Here is a 23,175-nt window from a genome sequence, read left to right on the forward strand (position 1 = left end):
AATGTTAAATATACTTTTATATCCATAATCCTGTCCCTTCATATCTTCTTTGTATATTTTCTTCCAGTCTTCAGCCATACATATTTGTTGGATAAGTGTAATTTTGTATCTTGTTTTTTCATTCCAATTTCATATTACATCATAAGCATTTATATATTGTTCCATTATATATTTTATTTTATTTTTATTTTTTATTTTTTTTGCAGTACGCGGGCCTCTCACTGTTGTGGCCTCTCCCGTTGCGGAGCACAGGCTCTGGACGCGCAGGCTCAGTGTCCATGGCTCACGGGCCCAGCCGCTCCGCGGCATGTGAGATCTTCCCGGACCGGGGCACGAACCCATGTCCCCTGCATCGGCAGGCGGACCCTCAACCACTGTGCCACCAGGGAAGCCCCCATTATATATTTTAGAAGCCATCTAGACCCAAAGACATTTAGAGCTAGAAGGGACCTGGGGATCATCTAATAAAATTTCTTGGTTTTCTCTGAAAGAATCCGAGATTTTTTTTTTTTCCTGCACTGCAAGGCTTGCAGGCTCTTAGTTCCTCGACCAGGGATGGAACCCAGGCCCGGCAGTGAAAGTTCCAAGTCCTAACCACTGGACCACCAGGAAATTCCCAAACCTGAGATTTACAGAGACAAAAGAACTATAGATGGAAACTGTACAAGCCCAAACACTTCACTGCATCACCTTCCATCCTCCCACCCACCCCAATCTGCCTCCGGTGCTACCCTACAGTGTGGAAAGTGGGAGCAGAGTTTATAGAATTGTCCTGTATAAGTATGTTTTTAAATGTACTTGGAATTTATTTTAAGCAAGTATGCAACACGTGCAGACACAGAAATGACTGTATTGAAGGAAGAATTGTTTATACTCACAGATCCCCAGAAACGGGAGGCACAACACACTATACAGGGCCACATGGGGAAGCACCAGGGTTAAGAGACAAAAAAGACAAGGGGAAAGCATGGACACAGCCTTTTTTGTGGTTTCCATGGGAAGGAATGGGCAAGGCTGAGCAAACTTAGGATTGGGTAGTTTGAATAAGTTCAGCAGGCTCTGGGCTATAGGGGTGGTCCCCAGTTGTCCAGTACTTGGCCCTGGCGTGATTTGGGGCAGAGGAAATATGGGCTTGGTGTGTGAGAGTTAGATAAAGGAGATGGTTGGGGGGTATGAACTCCACTGGTTGATTTGCATATCAAAGGTGTGTTCACAGGCAAGTTTTTTGCCGTCTTTAGGAATTAACTACCTCTGACAGACCCTCCCTGGGTTCAGCAAAGTCTCAGATGTCCAAGCATCATAAAATACAGAAAATAGAAAACGTGATTAATGTGAAATGCATCATTGTCACAGCACACATTTTTCTTTTAAAATACATTTCAAAGCCTTCTGGGGTAACCACACCAAGTTTATACTTACCGAAACACAGCGTGCTGTGTGTCTTTCAAGGAGGCACTTGTGTTGGCTCTGCTAATTCAGAAAGACAAAAAGAAAGAAGAAAAGAGAAGTCAATCCCAGCCATCACCACAACAGAAAGGACAAAAGCCTTCCACCAGCCAACACGTTTTATAAGATTTCCGAGAAGGTAGCGGTTGGAGGTGGGAGAGGTTGAGGTCTAATCTCAAGGTCTAACCCAGTTGATGGCAGAGCTGCAAGGGTAAATGTTCAGGTGCAGTGTTCCTTCCCTAAGGGCTACCTGCTCAGGGTGAAGGGAGCCTCCTTCCTGTTACTCCTCTTCCCTTTTATACCCCCCCAGCCCCAGCCCCTGTTCCAATTCCCAGTCCCAACTGGGTCTAGATGGGCCTCAGTGAGAGAAGACTCCCTGATTTTCTCACAGTAGAGACTCCTACCATCCTCAATATAAAACAGACCTCCTTGGTCCAGTGCCGTCCCTTCTAGAATCTGCTTTCCTGGCTCTGGGAGTGGAGGGGTGCGAGAAGATTTTCCCCATCATTCTTGCAAATTCAGTGATGTTGGAATTCAGACTTGTCCCTTCATTATCTTTCCAGGTTGGATTGGAACATTAAACTGTTTTTCATTTTCTATTTTCTATATCTTACTAGAAAGGGTCCTGTATGTTTCCCTACCCTCGTGTCCTCCCTGCAATAAAACTGAAGACATTTGAGCCCATATGGAGAAAGAATTGTTTGGAAGCAGCTTCAGGGAGTTCAGTGTCTCTTAGAACCCTAGACCAGTTGGGGGGTGAGAGGCAGAATTGCTTGTTTTGGAAGGAGGACAGTGGCTAATGGAGTAGCCGTGACTGTGGGACCTTGGGCAAGTTACCTAACCTTTCTGAGCATGCCTCAGTTTCCTCATGCAAAATGGGTGCAAAAACAACATCCCCTCAAGGATTATTGAAAGGAATGATGAGGCTTTTCACGATAAAGGACCTCAGCGTCTGGCATGCAGAGGGGGTCCAGGAATGGGTTCTTCCCATTAGTAGGGTTAGGTTCTAGACCCACCTGCAGAGTAAACAAAACTTGCTTTTCCTAGGCACACTGCACATTTCCCAAACAAATAGGAGGTCTGAATCTAGGGTCCCTAATAAAACTGGGGAGGGGAGGGGAAGGAGAGTGCAATGAATGAATGAACATGCCTGAGATATCTGCATCGTAAAAACCCAATATCTCAAGTGTTCATCTCGGTTTTCCAAGGCCTCCCACACAGAGGCGTCAGCTTCCCTGCCCTCCTTCCCTCTCTTACTTCCTCCCCGACATGGTCCCCTGCCTTTACTGATTGTTCTGTCGTGGTTCCCACTCGTGTCCTGCCCAGTCCTATCTCAGGCCTCTGTGCCTGCCGTGTGTGCATTTACAGTCTTTTGTTCATCTTCAGCAGCTCAGTTTCTACCCAAAGTCTTCGGAGACCTCTCCAGCCTCCATCACTGGCTCTGCTGCTCATTTGAGCATCTGATCCTCTAGTGCCTTGGAGTATTTCATCATTTTCTGCTTCTCCGTTGTGTTGTTGGCTTCATCAAAGGTCAGGACTGTGTCTCAGCTCTCCGTGCCCTACTCCCACTAGGAGAAGGGAGAGAACTGACATGTATTGAGTGCCCACTCTGGACTGGATCACCACGGACATTTCATTTGCACTACAACCCACTGGGGATCATTTTTGACAGATAAGAAGATGGAAGCTCAGAGATTGAATGTAACATGCCCAGGTTCTCACAGCTAACCCGGGTTGTTCTGGCTCCAAACCCAGTGTCTTCCCCGCCATGCCGTGCACTAGGCACATAGCAGCTGCGCAATAGACACCCATCCTCAGGTCGCAGTGGAGTCTCCCATGGCCTCTTACAGAGTCCCTGGCTCAGTCTACCCTATTTCCTCGCTTCTCTCTCTCTCTCTCCTCGCGTGGAAGCAGAGCCACTGAAAAGAGGGACAAGAGGAAACCACCTCCCACCAGGTTAACCTGGATCAGAGGCACCGCCCCTGCAGTGGTTCAAAGGCATTGCCTCCCCATGGATATCGCTCAGTGCCCTACATTTCTCCGCTGTGGCATTTGGGTTAAGACGATTTTCATGTGTTAACGTGAAAATGCTATGTGTGTTTGGTGACACATTAAGCTATCCTCAGTTACACAGTGGCATGAATTAGCCAGACTTTTATTTTCCAACTGGTGATGGGCAGGGTGCACACCCGCAGGATGTGAAGGATGAGGCCTGGGAGTGAAGGGCAAGGAGACCAGCCCAGACCCCGGGAAAACTAGGCTGGGAGGCCATGCGGGGAGGGGATAGTACGTTGAAGGGCCGGATCTGTGCTTCTCAGACTTTGAGGTGCACACAGATTACCCAGGGATCTTATTAAATGCAGATCCTGCCTCAGTAGGTCTGGGTGGACCCTGAGAGTCTGATTTCTTTCTTTTTCTTTTTTAAAGATATTTTTTGGTGGGGACCACTTTTAAAGTCTTTATTGAATTTGTTACAATATTGCTTCTGTTTTATGTTTTGGTTTTTTGGCCCCGAGGTATACCAACCAGAGAACAAACCCGCGCCCCCTGCATTGGAAGGCCAAGTGTTAACCACTGGACCGCCAGGGAAGTCCCAAGAGTCTGATTTCTAAGAAGCTTCAAGGTGATACCACTGCTTTTGGTCCAAGGACCCTCCCCCCTGCCCACCACCACCAGTAGTGAGAAGCTGAGGGCCCTGGGCGGTCATGGGGGGGAGAGTGGAGGACCCTGTGAGGACGGCATGGAGGCCACTGCAGTCCCACGTGATCTACTCCAATTCTTTTTCAGGGACTTCTGACCTGACATGTGTCTATGCGCTGTCTGTCACTCTGAAACCCATTCATGTTTCAAATGCCATACTTACCCAAAGACCTCTCTTTCCTTCCATCCCAGGACCCTATAAAAAGGTCTGTTCCTCCGACTCTGTACCTATTTATGCCAGTTTTCCCTGCAGACTTTTCTGTGTGGCAAAAGGGATTGGGGTTTGTGGGAAAGTTCAGTAGCAGAGAGTGACTCAACATCCTTCTGCTTCCATCAGTGCTGATTGCCTAAGGAAAGCCATTAGGGAGGATTTATTGGGCAATAGGAACCCAAGAGTATTTTGCTAACGGTGCCCCTGGTCACCTGCTCTCTGCCCCCTCCACGGCTGCCTGTTTCTGGGGAGCTCAAGGCTGTGGGAGCATGTGCAGAAATTTCCACGTGCTCTAACTGGGTGGCCTCTGTCCCTTTGCGCTTGTTCTGTTCAACAGCTTAACAGAGGCCCTCACGGGGAGGCACACTGGGGGCTGTTTGTCTAGGGAAGGAGGCTCTGACCTTCTCACAGCACTCCGGCTGCCAGAAGCAATTTGAGACCGACTCTCTCCCACCTCTCAGCAGCCCCCTCCTCATAAAACTGGTCAGGCCATCACAGACGACGCCCTGAAATGATCGTATCCAGGTGGATGATGATCTGAGAAGGGGTAGAGTCAGTTTCTGGGGATGGAGTGGGTGCACATCCCCCAGGAACGAGGGGCCGAGGGCTAAGACTGTGCTTGGCCTTCCAGACGCTTCTACTGATCCCCTTGACTAGACAGGGAATGGGGACACGAGAGGCTATTCCGCAAAGAAAACTGTCTTCTTCCGGAACTACTGACTAGGGCTTCTCTGACAGACACTTTTCTGAAAATCACTTAGGACGACATAGCCACTGACCACTGAGGAAGAAGAAAGTCACTCAGCCAGGGGTTCATATTTGGCCTGAGGCAAGTCCTGCCCAATGCAGTTAAGACCATCCTGATGTTTTCCCAGTTTGTAAGGGAAGTGACCACCCAGGCACAGGCAGAAGGATGGGGAGGTGCTTAGAGACCACCCTGCAGCACCTGAGATGCTTTGGGCATCGGCAAAGGCTTTCATCCCATTCATATATTTATCCAGGTTCTCATCCCCTCTGAGGGGGCTTGGGGAGGGGAAGGAGGGGAGATAGAGAATGACCTGGAAGGCATGGAGACAGGGCATGCTAGAGGGGCAGATGTTCACGACTGGGGGCGTGTGGCACTCCTATTTAAAATTCACATAGGGACTTCCCTCTACGCTCCCACTGCAAGGGGCACGGGTTCGATCCCTGGGCGGGGAACTAAGATCCCACAGGCTGCGCGGTGCAGCCCAAAGATAAAAAAAAATAAATACAATTCACAGAATTGGGTGCTGAGAGACCCGAGGTGTTATTTTAGAAGTAGGGAGACTGAAGTTCGAAGAATGGAAATGACTCATCCAAAATCACTTGTTAGTGACCAAGTGAGAACTTTAACCCATGTCTCTCAATCTCTAGGTCAGTTTTATCTCTATCTCTTAACACATGTGATTTCTACTATAAAATGTTTTAAACGATAAAAAACCGCAGAGATCATTGCTATCACTTAATTGATAGCATGTATTTCTTTTAAAGAAATAAAATGTTACAGGCACAGCCAGAGTCCCCTTGCCAGTGTTTTATTTCTATGACATGCCAACGGACATGGTAAGGCCTTTAAAAAGAAAAACAAAAAATTCCTCTATGAATCCTCGTGGCAGAGCCAGTAGGTAGCTGATTGATAAGTAGAAAAACTGGTGGGTCAAATCAAGCATGACACTGCTTCTCCCCTGAGACCTCCTCCGGCTAGAAGAGGTGGGGGCAGGGCAGAGGTGGGGGGAGTGAGGTGGCAGGAGGAATCTGGCCTAACCTGGTGGTCTAAGAGATGAGGCCGGGATCAGCAGGGGGCGGGCTGGCCTCTCATTGCTGAGCTTGGCTCAAGGGCCCCGAGAAACTAACTCCTGTGGGTATGGAGGGCCCAGCACATCCCTGGTGCCTGTCTCCCTCAAACAGGGCTAGAAGCCACCGGTGTCATCTGAGTTCTGAGGAGAAAAAGTGTGGAGAGAGTGGCCAGGGATGGGGAAGAAGGCCAGGTGAGAAGCTCTCTTGATAGACAGACTTACCCACCTCCTCCAGGGAGGGCTCAGCTCTGACAGGGGAAGCTAGGCCGTTTGATATCCAGTCATTTTAGGGTGACCCAGCATTTCATGGGGATGGCATGAAATAGATCTTTCCAAACCAGTGAGATTCAATGACACAGAGATCCTTGGCCTGGCACTAAAACAAGAGTAGCTAAAAACTTACCTGACCTTTTATTTATTTTTTTTTTTATTTTATTATTTTTATTTTTTTTTTGTGGTACGCGTGCCTCTCACCGTTGTGGCCTCTCCCGTTGCGGAGCACAGGCTCCGGACGCGCAGGCCCAGCGGCCATGGCCCACGGGCCCAGCCGCTCCGCGGCATGTGGGATCTTCCCGGACTGGGGCACGAACCCGTGTCCCCTGCATCGGCAGGCGGACTCTCAACCACTGCGCCACCAGGGAAGCCCTTTTATTTTTTTTAATTGATTTCTTTATTGGCCTCTCCTGACCTAAGTTACCTCCTCTGATAAAGGAATAACAGCTGGCTCGGGGACAGAAATGTCCTGTCCTGCAGATCCAATGGATGTGTCTTGTATGTGAAGTTCTTAAGTCAACGTCCAGACCAAGGAGAGCTCCAGCCAATGTGATCCATGACCCCCCAGTGGATCATGTCAGTTTCCCCATCAGGACGGAGGGAGGAGGCAGGAGGCCAGACCTTCCCCCAGCTCAGCCCAGAAGAGCTTGTCAACAACCATCACCCAACCTCGAAGCTGAGAGTGCTTGAGGAACAAGAAGGAATGTGAAAAAAAAAAAAGGAATGTGTGCGAAGCCGCTTTCTGCCTGGATGTTGGGTCAGTGCTGGAGGTACTACCTCTGGATACAGTCCTGAGGATTGGGACTCTGCTCCTTAATTTTGGGGTTCAGAGTTGAGGGGAACTGCTGAGGGGGGTAGAGAAGCAGGCATCCGGAAGCAGAGCCTTCTGTGGGTGGTGGAGGGCAGAAGCAAGCCCTGGTCTGTGTGCTCTCTCTGTACAAAATAAAGGCTAGGGCAGTCGGCAGAGGACAGCTGCAGACCTGGAGGCCGGTGTGGATGTGTCAGGGTGTGTCCGGCCACCCTGGGGACAGTGGGTGTGCGTACAAGCCGTGGCTGGTAGTTATGGGCCGGTGTTTGTGCACATCACCCTCTGACAATTTTGATCCTCCTGGGGGGACCCATGTTCTTCTGGTCCTCTCGTGGCCCCTCTACATCACTGCCCTATTGCTACTGCTTGCAGCCTGGGAGCAAGCCTACAGCCGCGTCCGTCACAGCCTGGCCCACCTGGGAGCCTTGGCCCTGCCCCGTAGGTAAGGCTATTTTGAGGTCAGGAGGAGATTCGTCTATTAGGTAGGAGAATCCAAAGGCCCAAGAGTTGTATTGCCTCATTTCTTCACCGCTCGGATAAGAGATGCTGCTATTAAAGGGCCACGATGAATGGGATTCCATGAGAGGACGGCAGGTTACGAGGTGCATGGTCTGCGAGGATGCTGATAAGAGACGAAATCCACTTGTCCAAGAGGGTCGCAGAAGACGAAGGTAGCATTAGTGCTGAGCCTTCTGCCGTGAGGGTGCCTCTGCTGCTCCCGTTTTCCATTTGTTGCCTCAGGGATGAAAATGTGACCCTCAGAGACAAAGTGAAACGATGCAAAGTGATAGCCGTCTCGGAGGGACCAGTCTGGGTCACTCTCTTTAGATTTATGGAGGATTAGACACACGGAGGCGCCTCCTTACACCATGGCTGAGGCCCAGGAAAGAGAGGGCGTCAACACAACACAACACACTGCACTGCCACTCATCCCCTCCCCTGTAAGACCCGCTCTCACAAGGAACTGTCAAGATGATGCAAGTTAATTGCCCTGGGGCAGGATAACCCTCAAGAGGAAGGGATTCTGCAACTGAGGTTGACCTTCCATAGCCCTTCCATACTGGTTATGTTGCCTGATACTCACTACGCCCTGTGATGAAGGGGAGCTGGCTTGGTTTTTCAACCTGGAGTGGCAAGGAAAATGCCATTTCGTCTCTGACTGTGCAGGTGTAAGGATGTGATTCTGAGCTGCCAGTGGCTGTGTACTTGGCCATGGTTTCTGCCAGCCCAGGTTGATGAAGCTGACCAGGTAGAGAGAAACGGAAATGAGAGGTGGATGGGGAGAAACCAGATGAGCCCTAGTCCCTGCTTTTAGCCAGCTTCACCATAAGCCTTCCTGCCACTCAGCTCTGAGGGTCAAGAAATTGCCTTGAATATTTTGCTCATGCTGGTGTGAGTTAGGTTCCTGTCACTTACAGCCTAGAGAGTCACAGAGAATCATATTGGTTTAAGTAACTCCATTTTACCCAAGACGAAGTTGAAGCCAGCAGAGATCCAGTAACTTGTCCTCCGTGGCTGAGCTGGTCAGTGGCAGAGCTAAGCCAGAATCCAGTTGATTTAACTACATCGATGCTCAAAGCGGTCTTCAACTCAGGAACAGTTTGGGAACCTCTGCTGTGAGTCAAGAACGGTTCCATGTGAAGGACCAATCAGATTAGTTTCCCTTCAGGATGTTTGAACAAGAGTCCGGAGAGAAAGTGAAAAGGAAGGCAGAGTTGCAAGCTAACCTAGTGATATTTGCTTCACCAGCCCCTTAGAGTTAATATTCCACGCCCAGGCAGCTGTATTTTAGATACCCAAGTTCACTGCACAGTTGTAAACAGGGTCAGTGGGTTTATATTCAGACTCTAACTTACGAGCTCTATGACCTTGGGTAATTCCCCTCACTTTCCCTGGTTTCCTCTGTGTTACAATAATACTTCCGCATATGACTAATACATGAGCCAGTATATATGGAGGACATCTATCCCCTGGAAAGCACCCCACAGATCTTGTAGCCACAAGCATCACAATGTTATTATGCTATGAATGTTTGTCACACTGAAACCATGGCCAACAGCTGGTGTCTATGGAGCCCTTAATCCTTTGATTCACTGTCTCCTTCTGTCCACTCCCAACTGTCAACATCCAAACCGGAAGATACAGGGGTTGACCTGAAAAAGAAATCTGAAGCATTGCTGAAGCAAAGGTTTTGGGTGGAGGCCCAAGGAATTTGGGGAATTCCCTTTTTCCCCATAGCGGGAAACCGGAGGCAAGGGTGTCCCCTGGTGGGCAGTTTAAGTGCTGCAGCCAGAGGCGGAGGGTTACTCCACTGGCGCTGTGGTCTCCGACACCAATGGTCTTGGGTTACATGTCATATTTTATGTAATGTGTTGATTACATACAGGACTGATTCTAGATGCAGATGTCCCTCACAGAGAGCAGGGCCCCATGGGAATATCTGTGATCTTTTCCATCCCAAACATCTGAATGCGCTCCTCAGGACAGACCTTTTCCCTCCGATGACTCTCTCTGGGGTTGGGATGGAAATGTCGGGATCAGAAAGAAGCACAGCCAGCCAGAGAGCATGTGTCGGAGACTCCGTCACTAGCAAATATAGCTGTAGGGTTAGGTATTTAAATAACAGTAAGAAGCAGCAGCCTGTAATGTGTATGAAACGGCGGCCGAACATAATGGAAAGTAAATGAACTTTGGAGGCTGAATTTTTACCTCTATCTTTAGTGGTGGTGATTTTGGATAAGTTTCTTCAACACTCCCAGCCTCAGTTTCCTAATTTGGAAGCTCGTTGGATTCCTTGGACCCTAGACTTTAGAGAGTGATTATGGCAATTACGTGATATAATGCCAAACACTGAGCACTTAGCTTGGGCTTAATAAGCATTTGTTATTTTTCTCTGCACACGGACTAGGCACATCTTCAAACCGGTCTCCCACGGATCCTCCAGTGCTTCCACGCAACCACCCCATTATTCGGATATTCACGGAGCACTCCTAACCTGCCTGCGTTGCCATGTCTCGGCAAGAAAGTGGAAGGAGGGAGAGGTAAAAGGAAAGCTGACAAGAAGTGTTGACGAGATGAGCAACTGGAACTTTTAAACGCTCCTAGTGGAAACGTAAGTTCATACAACTACTCTGGATAAGCAGTGGCATCTCCCAAACCTGGCCACATGCATACCTCATGACCCAGAATTTCCACATGTAGCACATACTCAGCAGAAATGTGCTCATGTATTCACCAAAAGACATGCACAAGAACGTTCATGACAGCGCTAATTATAATAGCCCCCAAACCCCCAAATAATAAGCCCAAATGCCCATCCACAGTAGAACAGATAAATCTATCGTGGTGTAATCATTCCATGGAAAACTCAACCAGCAATAGCCGTGAGCAAACTGCGATTACCCACAACAACATGAAGGCATCTCATAAACATAATCTTGAGTGAAGGAAACCAGACAAAAGAATATACACCATGTGATTCCATTTCAGGAAAAGTCAAAAACAGGCAAAATTAGTCAATGGTGTTTGAAGTCAAGCTAGTAGTCTCCTTTGGGGTAAGTGACAGTAAGGGGGTGCATAAAAGAGCTTTGGGGGACGTTAATGTTTTGTTTCATGATCTCGGTGCTGATTATATGGGAAATTCACTTTGCGAACTAGGCATACGTGTAGTATTCCTGCACTTCTCCCCGATATATGTTATATTTCAATATGTCTGGTTAAAGAATGTGGTCTGCGTTTTGACAGTGTCTTCATCAAGGAGTAGACAAGATTTCTTAAAAAATCCTATAGCAGCATGAGAAATGGCCTGGAGGGAAGAGAGTGGAGGCAGGGAGACCAGTTAGAAGGCAATTGCACATGATGAAGCGAGAGATGATGACTTGAGCTTAGATGACTTGAGCTTAGTAGTGGTGGAAACACAAAATAGGCAGGTAGGGGAGAGGAGAGAGTGAAATAGGACAATGGAGTGTCATCTTGGGTCACAAGAGAGGGAATATGGAAAGTGGAGCAGGTTTGGCAGGAGGAAGGTAGAGAGAGGTGGGTTTGGTTTTCGACTGAGGTGTCTGGGAAACATTTAAATGGAGATGTCCAGGGAACAATGGGCAGTTTGGAGCTGGAATTCAGGATGGAGGGTGGAGCTGAAGCTGGAGCTGTAGGTGTGGGATTTGGGAGTTACTTGCATAGAAATGGTAGTTAAGCCTTTGGAGTAGATGATACCAGCTGGGGAGAGGGCGGACGAATTGAACGCCATGACCGTGGACATGTCCAGACTATTGCCTTCAATGTTGCCTCAGAGAGTCCCTGGATCCCATGCATTTTATGATCCGTAGTCCTCTCCACGTCCCTCTGTGTAGATTCCCCATCCTTCCCCTCCAGGTATCCAAATTTATTCATCCTTCTGAGGGGCTTGTCTCAAGCTCCTTCTCTTTGATTGTCCCTTCCTAGATTACCTTGGTTTGATTTATTTCTCCTCTAAACATTTACTGGATTTGTATCAGCCAAACTTCTAATTACCTGCTTGTGTCCTCTATGAGTTAAGATATGCATTCAGCTGCTATAACGAAGGTCAAAGTAACAGTGACTTAAACAAGACAAATGTTTCTTTTTCTCTCATACATTAGATGGAGTGTAAGCAGACCCAAGCTGATAAGGTGATTTCATAGTGCTGGGGACCTAGGCTTCTTCCATCTTGTTGCTCTGTCAAAATCTAAGATAGCTGCTAGTGCTCCCAACATTTCATCTGTATTCCAGCCAGGAGCAGGAAAAGAAAGGAAGTGGAGGGAAGGTGCCTTCTGTTTAAGGCTATGTCCCGGAAATTGCACACATCACTTCTGCTTATATCCGTTTAGCCAGAACTTAGTTACTTGGCCACCCTTAGCTGCAAAGGACTCTGGGAAATATACCTTTAGCTGGAAGGTTGTGTGCTTAACGCTGGGGTTCTATTATTAAAGAAGAAAGCGGGAGGGACTTCCCTGAGAATCCGCCTGCCAATCGAGGGGACACGGGTTCGTGCCCCGGTCCGGGAAGATCCCACATGCCATGGGGCAAGTAAGCCTGTGCGCCACAACTACTGAGCATGGGCTACTGAGCATGGGTCTAGAGCCAGCACTCTAGACCCCGCGAGCCGCACACAGCTGCTGAGCCCACGTGCCGCAAGTACTGAGCCCGCGCACCTGGAGCCGGTGCTCCGCAACAAGAAAAGCCACCGCAATGAGAAGCCCGCGCATTGCAACGAAGAGTAGCCCCCGCTCGTCGCAACTAGAGAAAGCCCACATACAGCAACGAAGACCCAACGCAGCCAAAAATAAATAAATTAATTTTAAAAAAAAAGAATCTTTAAGAAAAAAAAGAAGAAAAAAGGGAGAACCATATTGAATGATATCTAGAAGCCTCTACAGTATGTTCAATGAACTGAAGGATTTATATGTTTATAATGCACCTTTTCTAGTTTTTCCTATAGATATTTGGCTGTATAGGTACTTGTCTTACCCACAGTTTTATAAACTTGAAGATAAGGACTCTGTCCTATGCATCCTTGAGTCCCTCTGATCTTATATACATTTTTAAAAAATGATACTAGTTTTATGTTCCCCCACAGTGTTCAACCTAATTTTCCTTAATACTTGCTAATTAAAGTTAAGTTGACCTACAGGAGAATGGCTAGAAGAATAAAACAGGGATTCTTGTCACAATGGTCATAACCCCTGGCTGACAGAAATTCTTAGGGCCCCTGGTGTCAGGGCTTAGATGACCCCTGCCAGGAGCCAGATCCCCATCCACATATAGGAGGACTTTCTTCCAGAGGGTTCTGAATACCAAGGAGCCAGGTCAGAGCCCAGGTCTTCAATGCAGACTTTGTGAGGCCATGCAGGAAAGCCAGAGAGCAACGATTCACTCACTTGTTCAATCAACAAACAGTATTGAGCCCCGTCTCCATGACAGGCGCAAGGTGTGTTGGAAACACATCAGGGTCTGAGGCAGACATGAGGCTGATTGTTTAGATGGTACAACAGACATGGAGAGTAAATGCATTGTGATGGGGAAGTTTAAGATGCTCCAGGAGCAGGTTCTTGGAGACCTGACCCACAGGGAAGGACCAGGGGAGGCACCAGAGGGCCCAGAGAAGGACAGGAATCAGGAACCATCAAAAGAAAAGTTCACCTTTGGCTCACTTACGTCGTAACTTCGGATTCCAATTTCCCGCGCCCTAGGGTTTCAGGCAATTAAGCTGGGCTGGTGGCAGGAGGAAGCAGGAGCCATTGAAGCATGGATGGGAAGGAAGCAGGTATGACTGAGACCAGCTTATGAGGACGGCGCTATAGAGACTAAGCCAGAAAGCACTCTGAGGTCTGTGGCCTGGCTGCCGGCATATCTGCTTTTCCTACAGTGGAATCTGGACTGTGTCACTAAGACCACATCCTTCTCTCAGGTTGAGGGTAGGGGGACTTACCAGAGTCTAAACAGAGCAAAAGGAAGGCAGAGGGACTTCCCACGAAGCTCTCTCCCCAGGTGGGGGGAGGTGGAACGGAGGAGAAACAGCTCAGCGCTGAATTCTCTCCACTTCAGGAGCTGGCCACTGAAAGCATGAATCAACGTCTCTGGGGGCACAAAGTCAGAGGAAAATGTAGACAAAAATGGGCAGGGGGCGTACAAAAGCCAGAGCCCTGAAATACTCTGTTTGCTCATAAGTGCCTGAAAATGCAGTTCTATCTCTCCCGCCACCTCCACCCTCTCTGGCCTCTTGCTTCATATTTATCCCCTCTGGATGCTTTCCAAAAGGCTCCCATCCCTCATGCACTTTTCCCTCAGGAAAGGAAGAACACAGTATCACTCAACAGTCACCTGATTTGTGTAAGGACTTGAACTCTTTGTTGAGTATTCACTGGACGTAACCCAGGACTAGGGGGCAGAGGGTCTGCGGTCTAGTCCCAGTTCTGTCACTAACTAACAGCGTGGCTGTCACCTTTCTAGCCCTTGGACTCTTCCTCTGCAGATGGGAAGAGTACTAGGCTCTGCCTCAGATGGAGGTGGTGAGTACCCAATGAAATCATACAGAAGTCAAAAGGCTGTTGTTATATAAATAGAAATCTGTCAGAGGATGGATCCTCGCTCTGCAACGCAGAACAGCTCCTAGAAGCCAGGACCAACTCCAGCTAGAGAATACAGCAGCCGCAGCCGTACCTGTGAGAAAGGTACCACTAGCAGCGTCCTGTGTTATGACACCCAGCTGGCCGCATTTTCGGTAAATGCATACATTGAGGTACATGCATTCAGTGGGATACCATGTAGCAATGAGGATGAGCAAACTTAAGCTCCACCCAACCTCATGGATAAACCTCACAACCATAAAGTTGAAAAAAAGAAGCAAGTCACTAAAAAATGCATGCAGTATGATTCTATTTATGCAACATCTAGAATCAGACAAAATTCAGCCACACTGTTGAAGCAGGTGTCCATATGGGTAAATCCACAAAGAGAAACCTATGAATTATCATCACAGAAGTCAGAATAGCTGGTATCTCCTTTGGGGAAGGAGGGAAGGGGTTTACATATTTGGAGGGGTTGGGGAGAAGGGCTGCTGGGGAGCTGGCACTCCCTGTTTCTTGCCTTGAGAGGGGTTACGTCTGTGTTCACTTTACAGTTATTAAATTGTGCCGGTTGTTAAACATGTATGTTTTAGGTAGTCTTCTGGATATATCATCTATCCTAGAATTAAAAAATAATAAAGGCATCTGAAATCAATAGGGAGCCACCCCAAATTAGAATAATAGCCTCAGAGACGCACTTCCTCAATTTTATAAGTAAAGAGGCTGAAACCCAGAGAGGCTACCAGTCTTGCTGAAGGTCACATAGTGTGTCACTAGTGGAACTGGCCTAGAATGAAGGCCAGCAACTCCTAACTCGGATCCTCCACCACCTTCCATCTCTCCGATGAGGCCTCTTTGTGGAATGGTGCAGGTTGGGGGCACAGCTGTTATGCCTGGGAGTTCCCTCGTTTTGTGAAAAAGGGAAAAGGCAAGTCATTGGGCTGATATAATGAAGAGCTGGTATAAACCCTGAAGACTGTAAACGCTTTTCAAATGGAATTTTAAAACTATGTCCCTTCAACGTTCTATCCTGATAATGACAAAATGACGAAAAATAAATACCAGAAATCTCTGGCCACCCTAAGATCTGTGGTTTGACTCGTACACCATCTGATTTGCAGATAGTATCGGATGAAGCTGGCTTGAAGGGACGGGGTGGGGGAGGACAGAGGAAGGGGAGCCAGGAAGTCTGCAATTTTATTGACTTATCCACCTGGCCTAGGTGAGACCCTAGCCCTGGGACAGTCAGGAAAGGAACCTCTGCTATCTCTCTGAGAGCTTTTTTGTTTTGTTTAGAGGTCAATTACTTCCCATTTGGGAAACTTGTGAACATTAAGAGGTGACTGGAGTGACGGGACTGAACGAGGCAGATAAGAGGCTGATTGCTTACAGAGCGGCTCCCTGGTGAAAGCCCTGCCTTGGATAAGCTGTGGTTGGTAAGACACACAAAAAGGGACAGCTTTCAGTGCGAAGGAGAGATTACAGGACGGAAGATGGGCAGCTGGGGGTGGGCTCGAGGATCTGAGAGAGGGATGTGTTTTAAAGTGATCCTGACAGGATCACTTAAAGTGGGGAGTTGGGAGAAGAGAGTTTTCCTTTACTCTCCTTTCCTTTTGGAAAGAAATCTCCTCAGTGTCCTGGGAATCTCAAACTTCCACATGCTCATTTGAAGAAAAAGCCACATGGGTTGCACATGGACAAGGTTTTGTTGTAGGTTTTGCTTGTTCGTTTAGGTCAGCAAATATGCATGCTACAGCAATCTGGACAGCAAAACAGAAAATGTCCCAGGTCAATGGAACATCTTGGGTATACGTGAAAGCAACATCCACTCCTGCCTTCCAAAGCCCCTCAGCCCATTGACTGCAGTTTACAAAGTCCCAGAAGCTGGCCTTGACCTGTATCTCAAACTACTAGAAAATATGACTCTAGCTTTGGCATGTGCCCATTTACTCTTCTCCTTTCCTAAGTCCTAGACCTTGCCCGGACCCTCTCCCAGTAAGTAGTGTCATTCTCACCCTAATCGCCAGGCTTAATCCACCTCCTCTAAGCATCCCAGCTCACACTGGCTTTTCATTCTTTTTAGAGAGCTTATTGTGTGTCTGACTTGACATGCAGCATATACCACCTTGTATTTTCAGATATCTTTCTCATGGTAGTCTCTGGTATGCAATTAGATAATAAATTCCTTCAGGGTGCCAGCCAAATCTTATTTTCTCTTGTGTCCCATGTTCAGTGATGACTGAGATATTGATGATTGAACGAAGCCCCTGTCCCCTTCACACCCAGGCTTGACCACAGTCATTGCTCTCCCTCCTGGGCTTTTCCGTGTGGCAAAAAGCATGGAGGGAGCTCAGGAGACAAGGCCTGTTCATAACAATACTGCTGTACACCTGAAACTAACACAGTATTGTAAATCAACTATACTCCAAAAAAAAAAAAAAAAAAGAACAACACGTGTTTGGTAACCACTCCTTGGGTTGCAAGAGGGTGGGAGGGTGAAGAGAATAGCATTTATTAATTTTCTACTCTGTGCCAAGTATCAATACTTTTCTAGATCCATACAATGATGACCTACATTTCTAGGTAAGACCTTTGCCCAAAGAAGAGCAAAAGGTTTTTAAAAATTAACCTATAGTAGTTTAGAATCTGATCTCCGGAAAATTTAATACAACTCACTGAACAACTGAGGGCCAGACAGATGGTTAGGGAGTGTCAGCATTAAACTTAAACTCAACTGTCATGAATCTAAGGTCAGTGTCCACAGGTAATTTTTCCTCTTGTAAGGAATACCCACCCCCCGGCAAAGTGAAAGAAGTATGATATCACCGTGTGACAATTTTCTCATGATGGAGATTTTAACTGTAATCTCTATTTTTTTTTTTTTAGTGTTAGCTTAACTGACCAAGGAATATTTACTGAGATTTCTTAATTTAAAATATACAGACATTTCTAAAATATATATATACAGACATTTCTTAATTTAAAATGTACATTTTTATCCCAGGGATGCAAGGCTAACTATAATTGAAAAACACTGCAGGGTGTTTCTAAATACACTTTTATTAATAGATATTTATGGAGAAATAAAAGAGAAAAGGGATGAAACCAAAAAGGAGAGAAAATATAAGGAAATGGTAGTAAGGAGAAATGTGAATACTTACCGTTGTTTTTAACTTAAACTTTAAGAGATGTAAGCTGTCAATTGTCAGGCATCGCTTACATAGGACCAAGCAGTCCCTGTTTCCCACGTTGGCAAAAAACAACCAGGGCAGATGCAGAAATGAGAAAATGCAGGGCCAGTACAATTTAATTAAAATTAGAATTTATTAAATAATAGAATTGAACTTTTGACAAGTTAGTGGTGCAGGGGATGAAGAAGCAGAGTTTTTCATTGTCTAAAAAATGATATCCAAGGAAAAAGAAAAGAGCCTGATTTTTCTACTAGTACCTGCCAAAGACAACTGTCTTATTTGATTCCCATGTTCCCGTTAACAAAATGAGTTTGTTCTCAGTCTTCAGTTTGCGTGATTTCAGACATATTTGCGCCTGGGGGAATTGTAACTTTCCCTAAAATTCAGGCTTCCTGCCCATCCTGTTAGGACTTATGGACAAGTGGGAGCCTCCTTTTCTGGTGTGGAATTTAGAAACCTACTACCTTCTGAAAGAAAACCTACTGGGGCTGGTAGGGAAGGAGATGGAGAGAGGTAACCTCTCCAGAGCGGAATTCAACTTTTGTCTCTCTAGGGAATTCCCTGTGTACTGAAGACTTAGAACTTCTAAGTTTCATTTTTACTTTAATTTGAAGTTGTTTAGCAGAAACCTAGAGGTGGATAGATTCTAATGGCCTACACACAAGGCAAACACACACTAATATATTTAGTCTATTTACTCAAGAGGTTGAACTGTATACAGGAGATAAAATGCACTTACAGTGGGGTTTCCCTGGTGGCGCAGTGGCTGAGAGTCCGCCTGCCGATGCAGGGGACACGGGTTCGTGCCCCAGTCCGGGAAGATCCCACATGCCGCGGAGCGGCTGGGCCCGTGAGACATGGCCGCTGAGCCTGCGTGTCTGGAGCCTGTGCTCCGCAGCGGGAGAGGCCACAACAGTGAGAGGCCCGCGTACCGCAAAAAAAAAAAAAAAAAAGCACTTACAGTGAGGGAAGAACTAGAGTGTGATGGATATCTTCTGGAGAACAATTGTGCCTCCAGGAAAAAAGCGCTCCACTAGATACTGAGTCCCAGGGAGCGCAGCCCGTGGAAGGGGTGGGGGGGCGCAGATTACCCCCTGCAGGAGGACCTATTTCGCACAAGTCCTCATGACCTCTTGGTCCTCCTTTTCCAGGCTCTTCATCCCCCTCCCCTGGCTCATCTCTTTTTCCCCTTCTTTCCCCACCTGTTGCCTTAAATCGGGGGATCGAGGCCCTCCAGAGCACCCCCATCACCTCCCTATTCCCTGGGGCTGCTGCACACAAATTAAGGAGCCTCTCAGCCCCTGTATTTGAGGCCTGAAAAGTCATCTGCCTCAGAACTACTACTCTGACGCCCGAAACTGCCAGCCACCCTTGGCTTTCCTCCCTCCCAGTGCTGCTTCGTGGGCGGCTGGCGGAGGCCCCGCGTTGCGTCTCTCGGGAGAAGAACGCCCCCAGGGCCTTCAGCTGGATGGCTAGTTGAAGGCAATTCCTAGTCCCAGGGATCGCTCGGGAGAGAAATGCCATCGGGTGGCCTATATTTCCTCCACGGCGGCGCTCCCTCATCCCGGCCGCGAAAGGTTAGCGGAGAGGCGGGACCGAGCATCTGTTCAGGGTGGCGCACCCGAGCCAAGACGCCTCACCAGGCCCTGACCCCCTGAAGCGCGGCGGGCAGATGGCCCTGCGGGTTGGCGCTCGGTCCCCCCCCGCTGAAGCCAGAGCTGGCCTGGGGTACGGGGGGCGCGGGGCCCGGGGGCGCGCCGGCGTAGCCGCCGCCGTAGGGAGCGCTGTAGGCAGCGCCCGCGTAGCCGCCGAAACAGGAATAGGGCGCCGCGGCCGCGCCATAGGGGCCGGAGAAGGCGGGCGTGCGGGGGCCCAGGCAGGGCTTGCCATCCCGCACCAGCACGGGCACCGCCACCCGGCGCGGCGCTAACGGGTGGCCCGCCAGTTCCAGGGACTTGTCCTGGCGCTGTCTCTTGCACTTATAGCGCCGGTTCTGGAACCAGATCTTGACCTGCGTCGACGTGAGCTGCAAGGCGCTGGCCAGGTGCTCGCGTTCCGGCGCTGACAGGTACCGCTGCTGCTTGAAGCGCCGCTCCAGAGCCAGCACCTGCGCCTGCGAGAAGAGCACGCGCGGCTTCCGCCGGGGCCGCCCTTTGGGATGCTCCGAGCCATCCCCGCGCGCGCCGCCGCCGCCGCTGTCACCCACGTCGCGCTCCTGCACTCGGGTCCCATCGCAGGGGTGCGAGGCTGCGCTGAGGCCGGACTCTAAAAGCACAGGAAGGAACACCGTCAGCGCCAGCCTAAGGCTCACCCGAGAGATTCTTACGCTGTTTTCAAGGGACTCCCCTCCCCTCCTAGTAGCCTTCACTTCGGTTCCCCGTCTCTCCCTTCTGCTGACCCCTCACCCCGTCCCAAAGCTCGTTCCTTTCCCCCAAGCTCTGTCGCTTTTGCAGCTGCTGGAACACAATGCAAATTGTGACACTCAGTGGTACCCAGTGTACAGTCGTTTCCCCAAAGATAGACTCTTGATCCAGAGTCTAAGCTTCATTCTCTTCTTAGAATGTCTGTATCTGGGCTGTTCTCTGTGATTGCAATTCTAAAGTGTGGACGAGTTTGGGGAAACTTTTGCTGCAAGCCTATTAGATACAGACTGACTTTAGATTGCTCTTGGTGGGGAAAGAGAGAGAGAGAGACAGAGGCAGAGAGAGAGAGAACCAAAACTCGGTGACATGCTTGCTCGGAGGCTCCCATCTGCCTGGCTATCTGTTGTGGCCCAGCGCGCACCGCAGGGTACTTGGTTTCTAGCCCAGGCGCCAGGGTCTCCAGTGCCTCCCACCTTCACCTCATCTTTGCTCACATCCTTGTCTCTTTGGTCATCAGATGTTCCACTGGCACCAGGAACCCTTCCCATCTTTCCTGGACGCGATGCTCTGTATCCAAATTAACAACATAAAATAAAATAAAAAATATTTTCTGGCTGCTGATTCTTGGCTCAGAAACTGAGGTTCTCTTTGCAGGATATGTAAAGTTAAGATCCACATTTGGTTTTAAAAAGCGTCCTCTTTCTCCTTTGGGGTCTCCCGGGAGAGCAGGTGGCGTTGGCTTCTCCCGGACTTCCTCTTCAGGTCGGGCAGCGCCCTCGAAGATAACCCCTGGGCGACTGTGCCCGGGGGGCCTCCAAGACGCAGACTTTCCTTCCCTTCTTCCCACATCTCCTGATTTGGCAAAGCTCTGCTTTTTAGCCAAGGGTAGGTAGGAAGGAAATGCTGAGTTTTCGTGGAAATTCACGCCAGGAGAAAACCGGGAACGTGAAAGGATGTATGCTCTTGGCGAGGCGGAGCAGGAAGCCCCTAATTAGAGCCAGTACTACTTGGAATCCGACTCCAAATCCACAACCGCGCTGGCGCAGTCTCCTGGGGCAAGGGGCTGTTTGGTATTTCAGATTGAGGAAATAAAACCTTCCTTCAGAGAAGCCTGTGCTCAGACAAACTTAGGATATCTCTCCCCGCAAAGAGGAAAGATATTGACGAGGGTGTGTTTTCTTAGCAAATCAAAAAGTAACAGCTGGCCTTCGGTGACTCTGTGGAACAAGCAGGACCCCATTTGGGAGTCGCTGACCACGCAGACCGAGGGGCTGCAGGCCACTCCGTGCCTTCCCGGTCACAGTTCGGAGCCCCTCTCACCCTGCGTCCCTGCAAGCAAGTTGAGGACGGAGGAGGCGCACAGAATCCCCCAGGGAAGATCCCTTCCACGCGCGATCGGTGGCTGCCATGGCCCCTGGGCTTAGTTCCTGGAGCTGGGCGCCGGCCCCTTCTCGGCGACAACCTCAGCCGCACAACAGCGAGCCGCCCCGGGCGTGCCAGGGGAGGAGGAAAGCCCTGCGGCTGTCTTCAGCTGCCAGGTGACAGCGATGGTCAGAGGAGCGTGACCCCTTTTTCGGCAAAGCCGAAGTGAACGGCGAGCTGTCTGAGCAGCGCTGGGAGAGATTAAGGTTTAGGGTCCGCTGCAGAAAATTCACAGGTTTCTTTGGGAACACAGGAAAGAGTACTGTTCTCCAGGCTCCCGGAGCAGGTGAATAACCAGCCTGCAAGTCGACGAATAACCCTGAACCAGCATCTTAATTTTCTTCATGTGGTTAGTTTGAGGCTCGAATGGAGTGTCCGTGGCACAGCCTGGCCGAGGAGGCCTGACCTGCGAGGCGCCTCTCGGGAGCCCCCACACCAGCATGGAGGCTGCGGACCAAGACGCAGAGGTTTGGAAAGAGGAGGAGTAGCCTTTTCACACCCCAAATGTCGAGCCTCTCCCGCCAAAACTTCCCGGCTGGCAAGAGCCAGCCCAGCACGACCCCCGTCCACCTCTTCCCTTCCTGCCGCTGGTCGCAGATGCCTTGGCCTCTCCGCCAGCGCACAAGGTTGCTCCTCCGGAGACCAGGCGCTGAGACTCCGCTGGAGTCGTTCGTCTCCCAGAACAGCTAAAACGCGAGCTGCCTTTACCGTGCTCCAGGCAGAGGAACGACTGGACTGGTCAGGCCACTCGGCAAGCCCCAAGAAAAGGCTGGGCTGGGATTGACCCCAGAGCCTACGGAGTTTCCACTCCCAAAGCGCCCGGCTGCTTTGATGGTTACACTTTCGGCAGACGGTTTAGGGTACAGAGGGTGGGAGATGGCTGGCAAAGCTGGTGGTGATGGAGCACAGCTAAGATACTGTAGAGGGCTTTGCTGTAAGAAAGAGAAGCTGGAGTTTCTGAGAACTGTGGCTGTGGATCGGGGCGGGGGGGAAGTGTCTGTGGGAATCAGAGGACTGGCTGTGGAAATAGTGAACCCCCAAAATTCAGGACCTCATTTTCGTTAGGATGTCTGGAGGAGACGTTAGAGGGGGCTGAGAGTCCTGTCTTTCGGACTGTTCACGTGAAGGAAAACGGGGCTAGCCCTCGGAGCCGGGAAGACCAGGAGATGCGTGTCCCCCCACGAGCCGATTGGTAATAATCCACCCCACCTCTTGTTCTCCCTGTAGGAGCCAAGACCCGAGGGCGTACTCACGTGGCTCGCCCACCAGTTCAGCATCCATCTCTGTGACTGTCTCACAGGGACCTTCAGGAGGCTCCGACCCTTCCTGCCTTCTGTCGCCGTCGCAGCTACCGGTGCTGGGAACCTCCGACCCTCGCTGTTCTGGGACCGGTAGCAGGTACTGAGAGCTTTCCGGGCTCCTCCGTGCACCCCTGAGTTGCAAGGCCTCCGGGCCAATCTGCTCATGCTCCAGCCTCAGGATGTCATTGACCGAAAAGGGAGTGGAGGTGACAGGGTTCAGTAACATCCTGAAGGAGGAGGGGGCGGGGCTGGGGCGTCCCTGGTCCCCACAGAGCGCAGCGCGCTGAGCTTTCCGTTTTGCCGCTGCAGACTCCGCAGACCCAAGGTCTACGATAGACACCCAGCGTCCCGTACTGCGCCTTCCTCTGGGCCATCCCTGCCAGTCGATTGACCGGGCCGGGTGACGAAACCGCGGACCCCCATTGGTTCCCGCAGAACCCACGTGTTAACTCAGCATCTCCCCCCGCCCCAGTCCTTTCTTCTCTCGTCCTTCTAATTCCTCTCCAACCCCCAGCCACCTTCCGAAAGGTTTGGGTTCTCGAAAGCAAGGAAAACGGG

The 23,175-nt window shown here is 49.6% G+C and overlaps 1 protein-coding gene across 1 annotated transcript; it reads right to left on the bottom strand.

Annotated features, from left to right (window-relative positions):
• Positions 1-19,167: 19,167 nt before the first annotated feature.
• NKX2-6 (NK2 homeobox 6) lies at positions 19,168-22,843 on the bottom strand (the record flags this gene model as incomplete). Its single annotated transcript, XM_082656804.1, has 2 exons — positions 19,168-19,796; positions 22,570-22,843. The coding sequence occupies 2 exons, from the start codon at positions 22,841-22,843 to the stop codon at positions 19,168-19,170; spliced, it is 903 nt and encodes a 300-aa protein (XP_082512930.1).
• Between the last annotated feature and the right edge of the window lie 332 nt (positions 22,844-23,175).

The sequence above is a fragment of the Grampus griseus genome (assembly GCF_964374135.1).
Source record: "Grampus griseus genome assembly, chromosome: 6".
NCBI classification, from domain to species: Eukaryota; Metazoa; Chordata; class Mammalia; order Artiodactyla; family Delphinidae; genus Grampus; species Grampus griseus.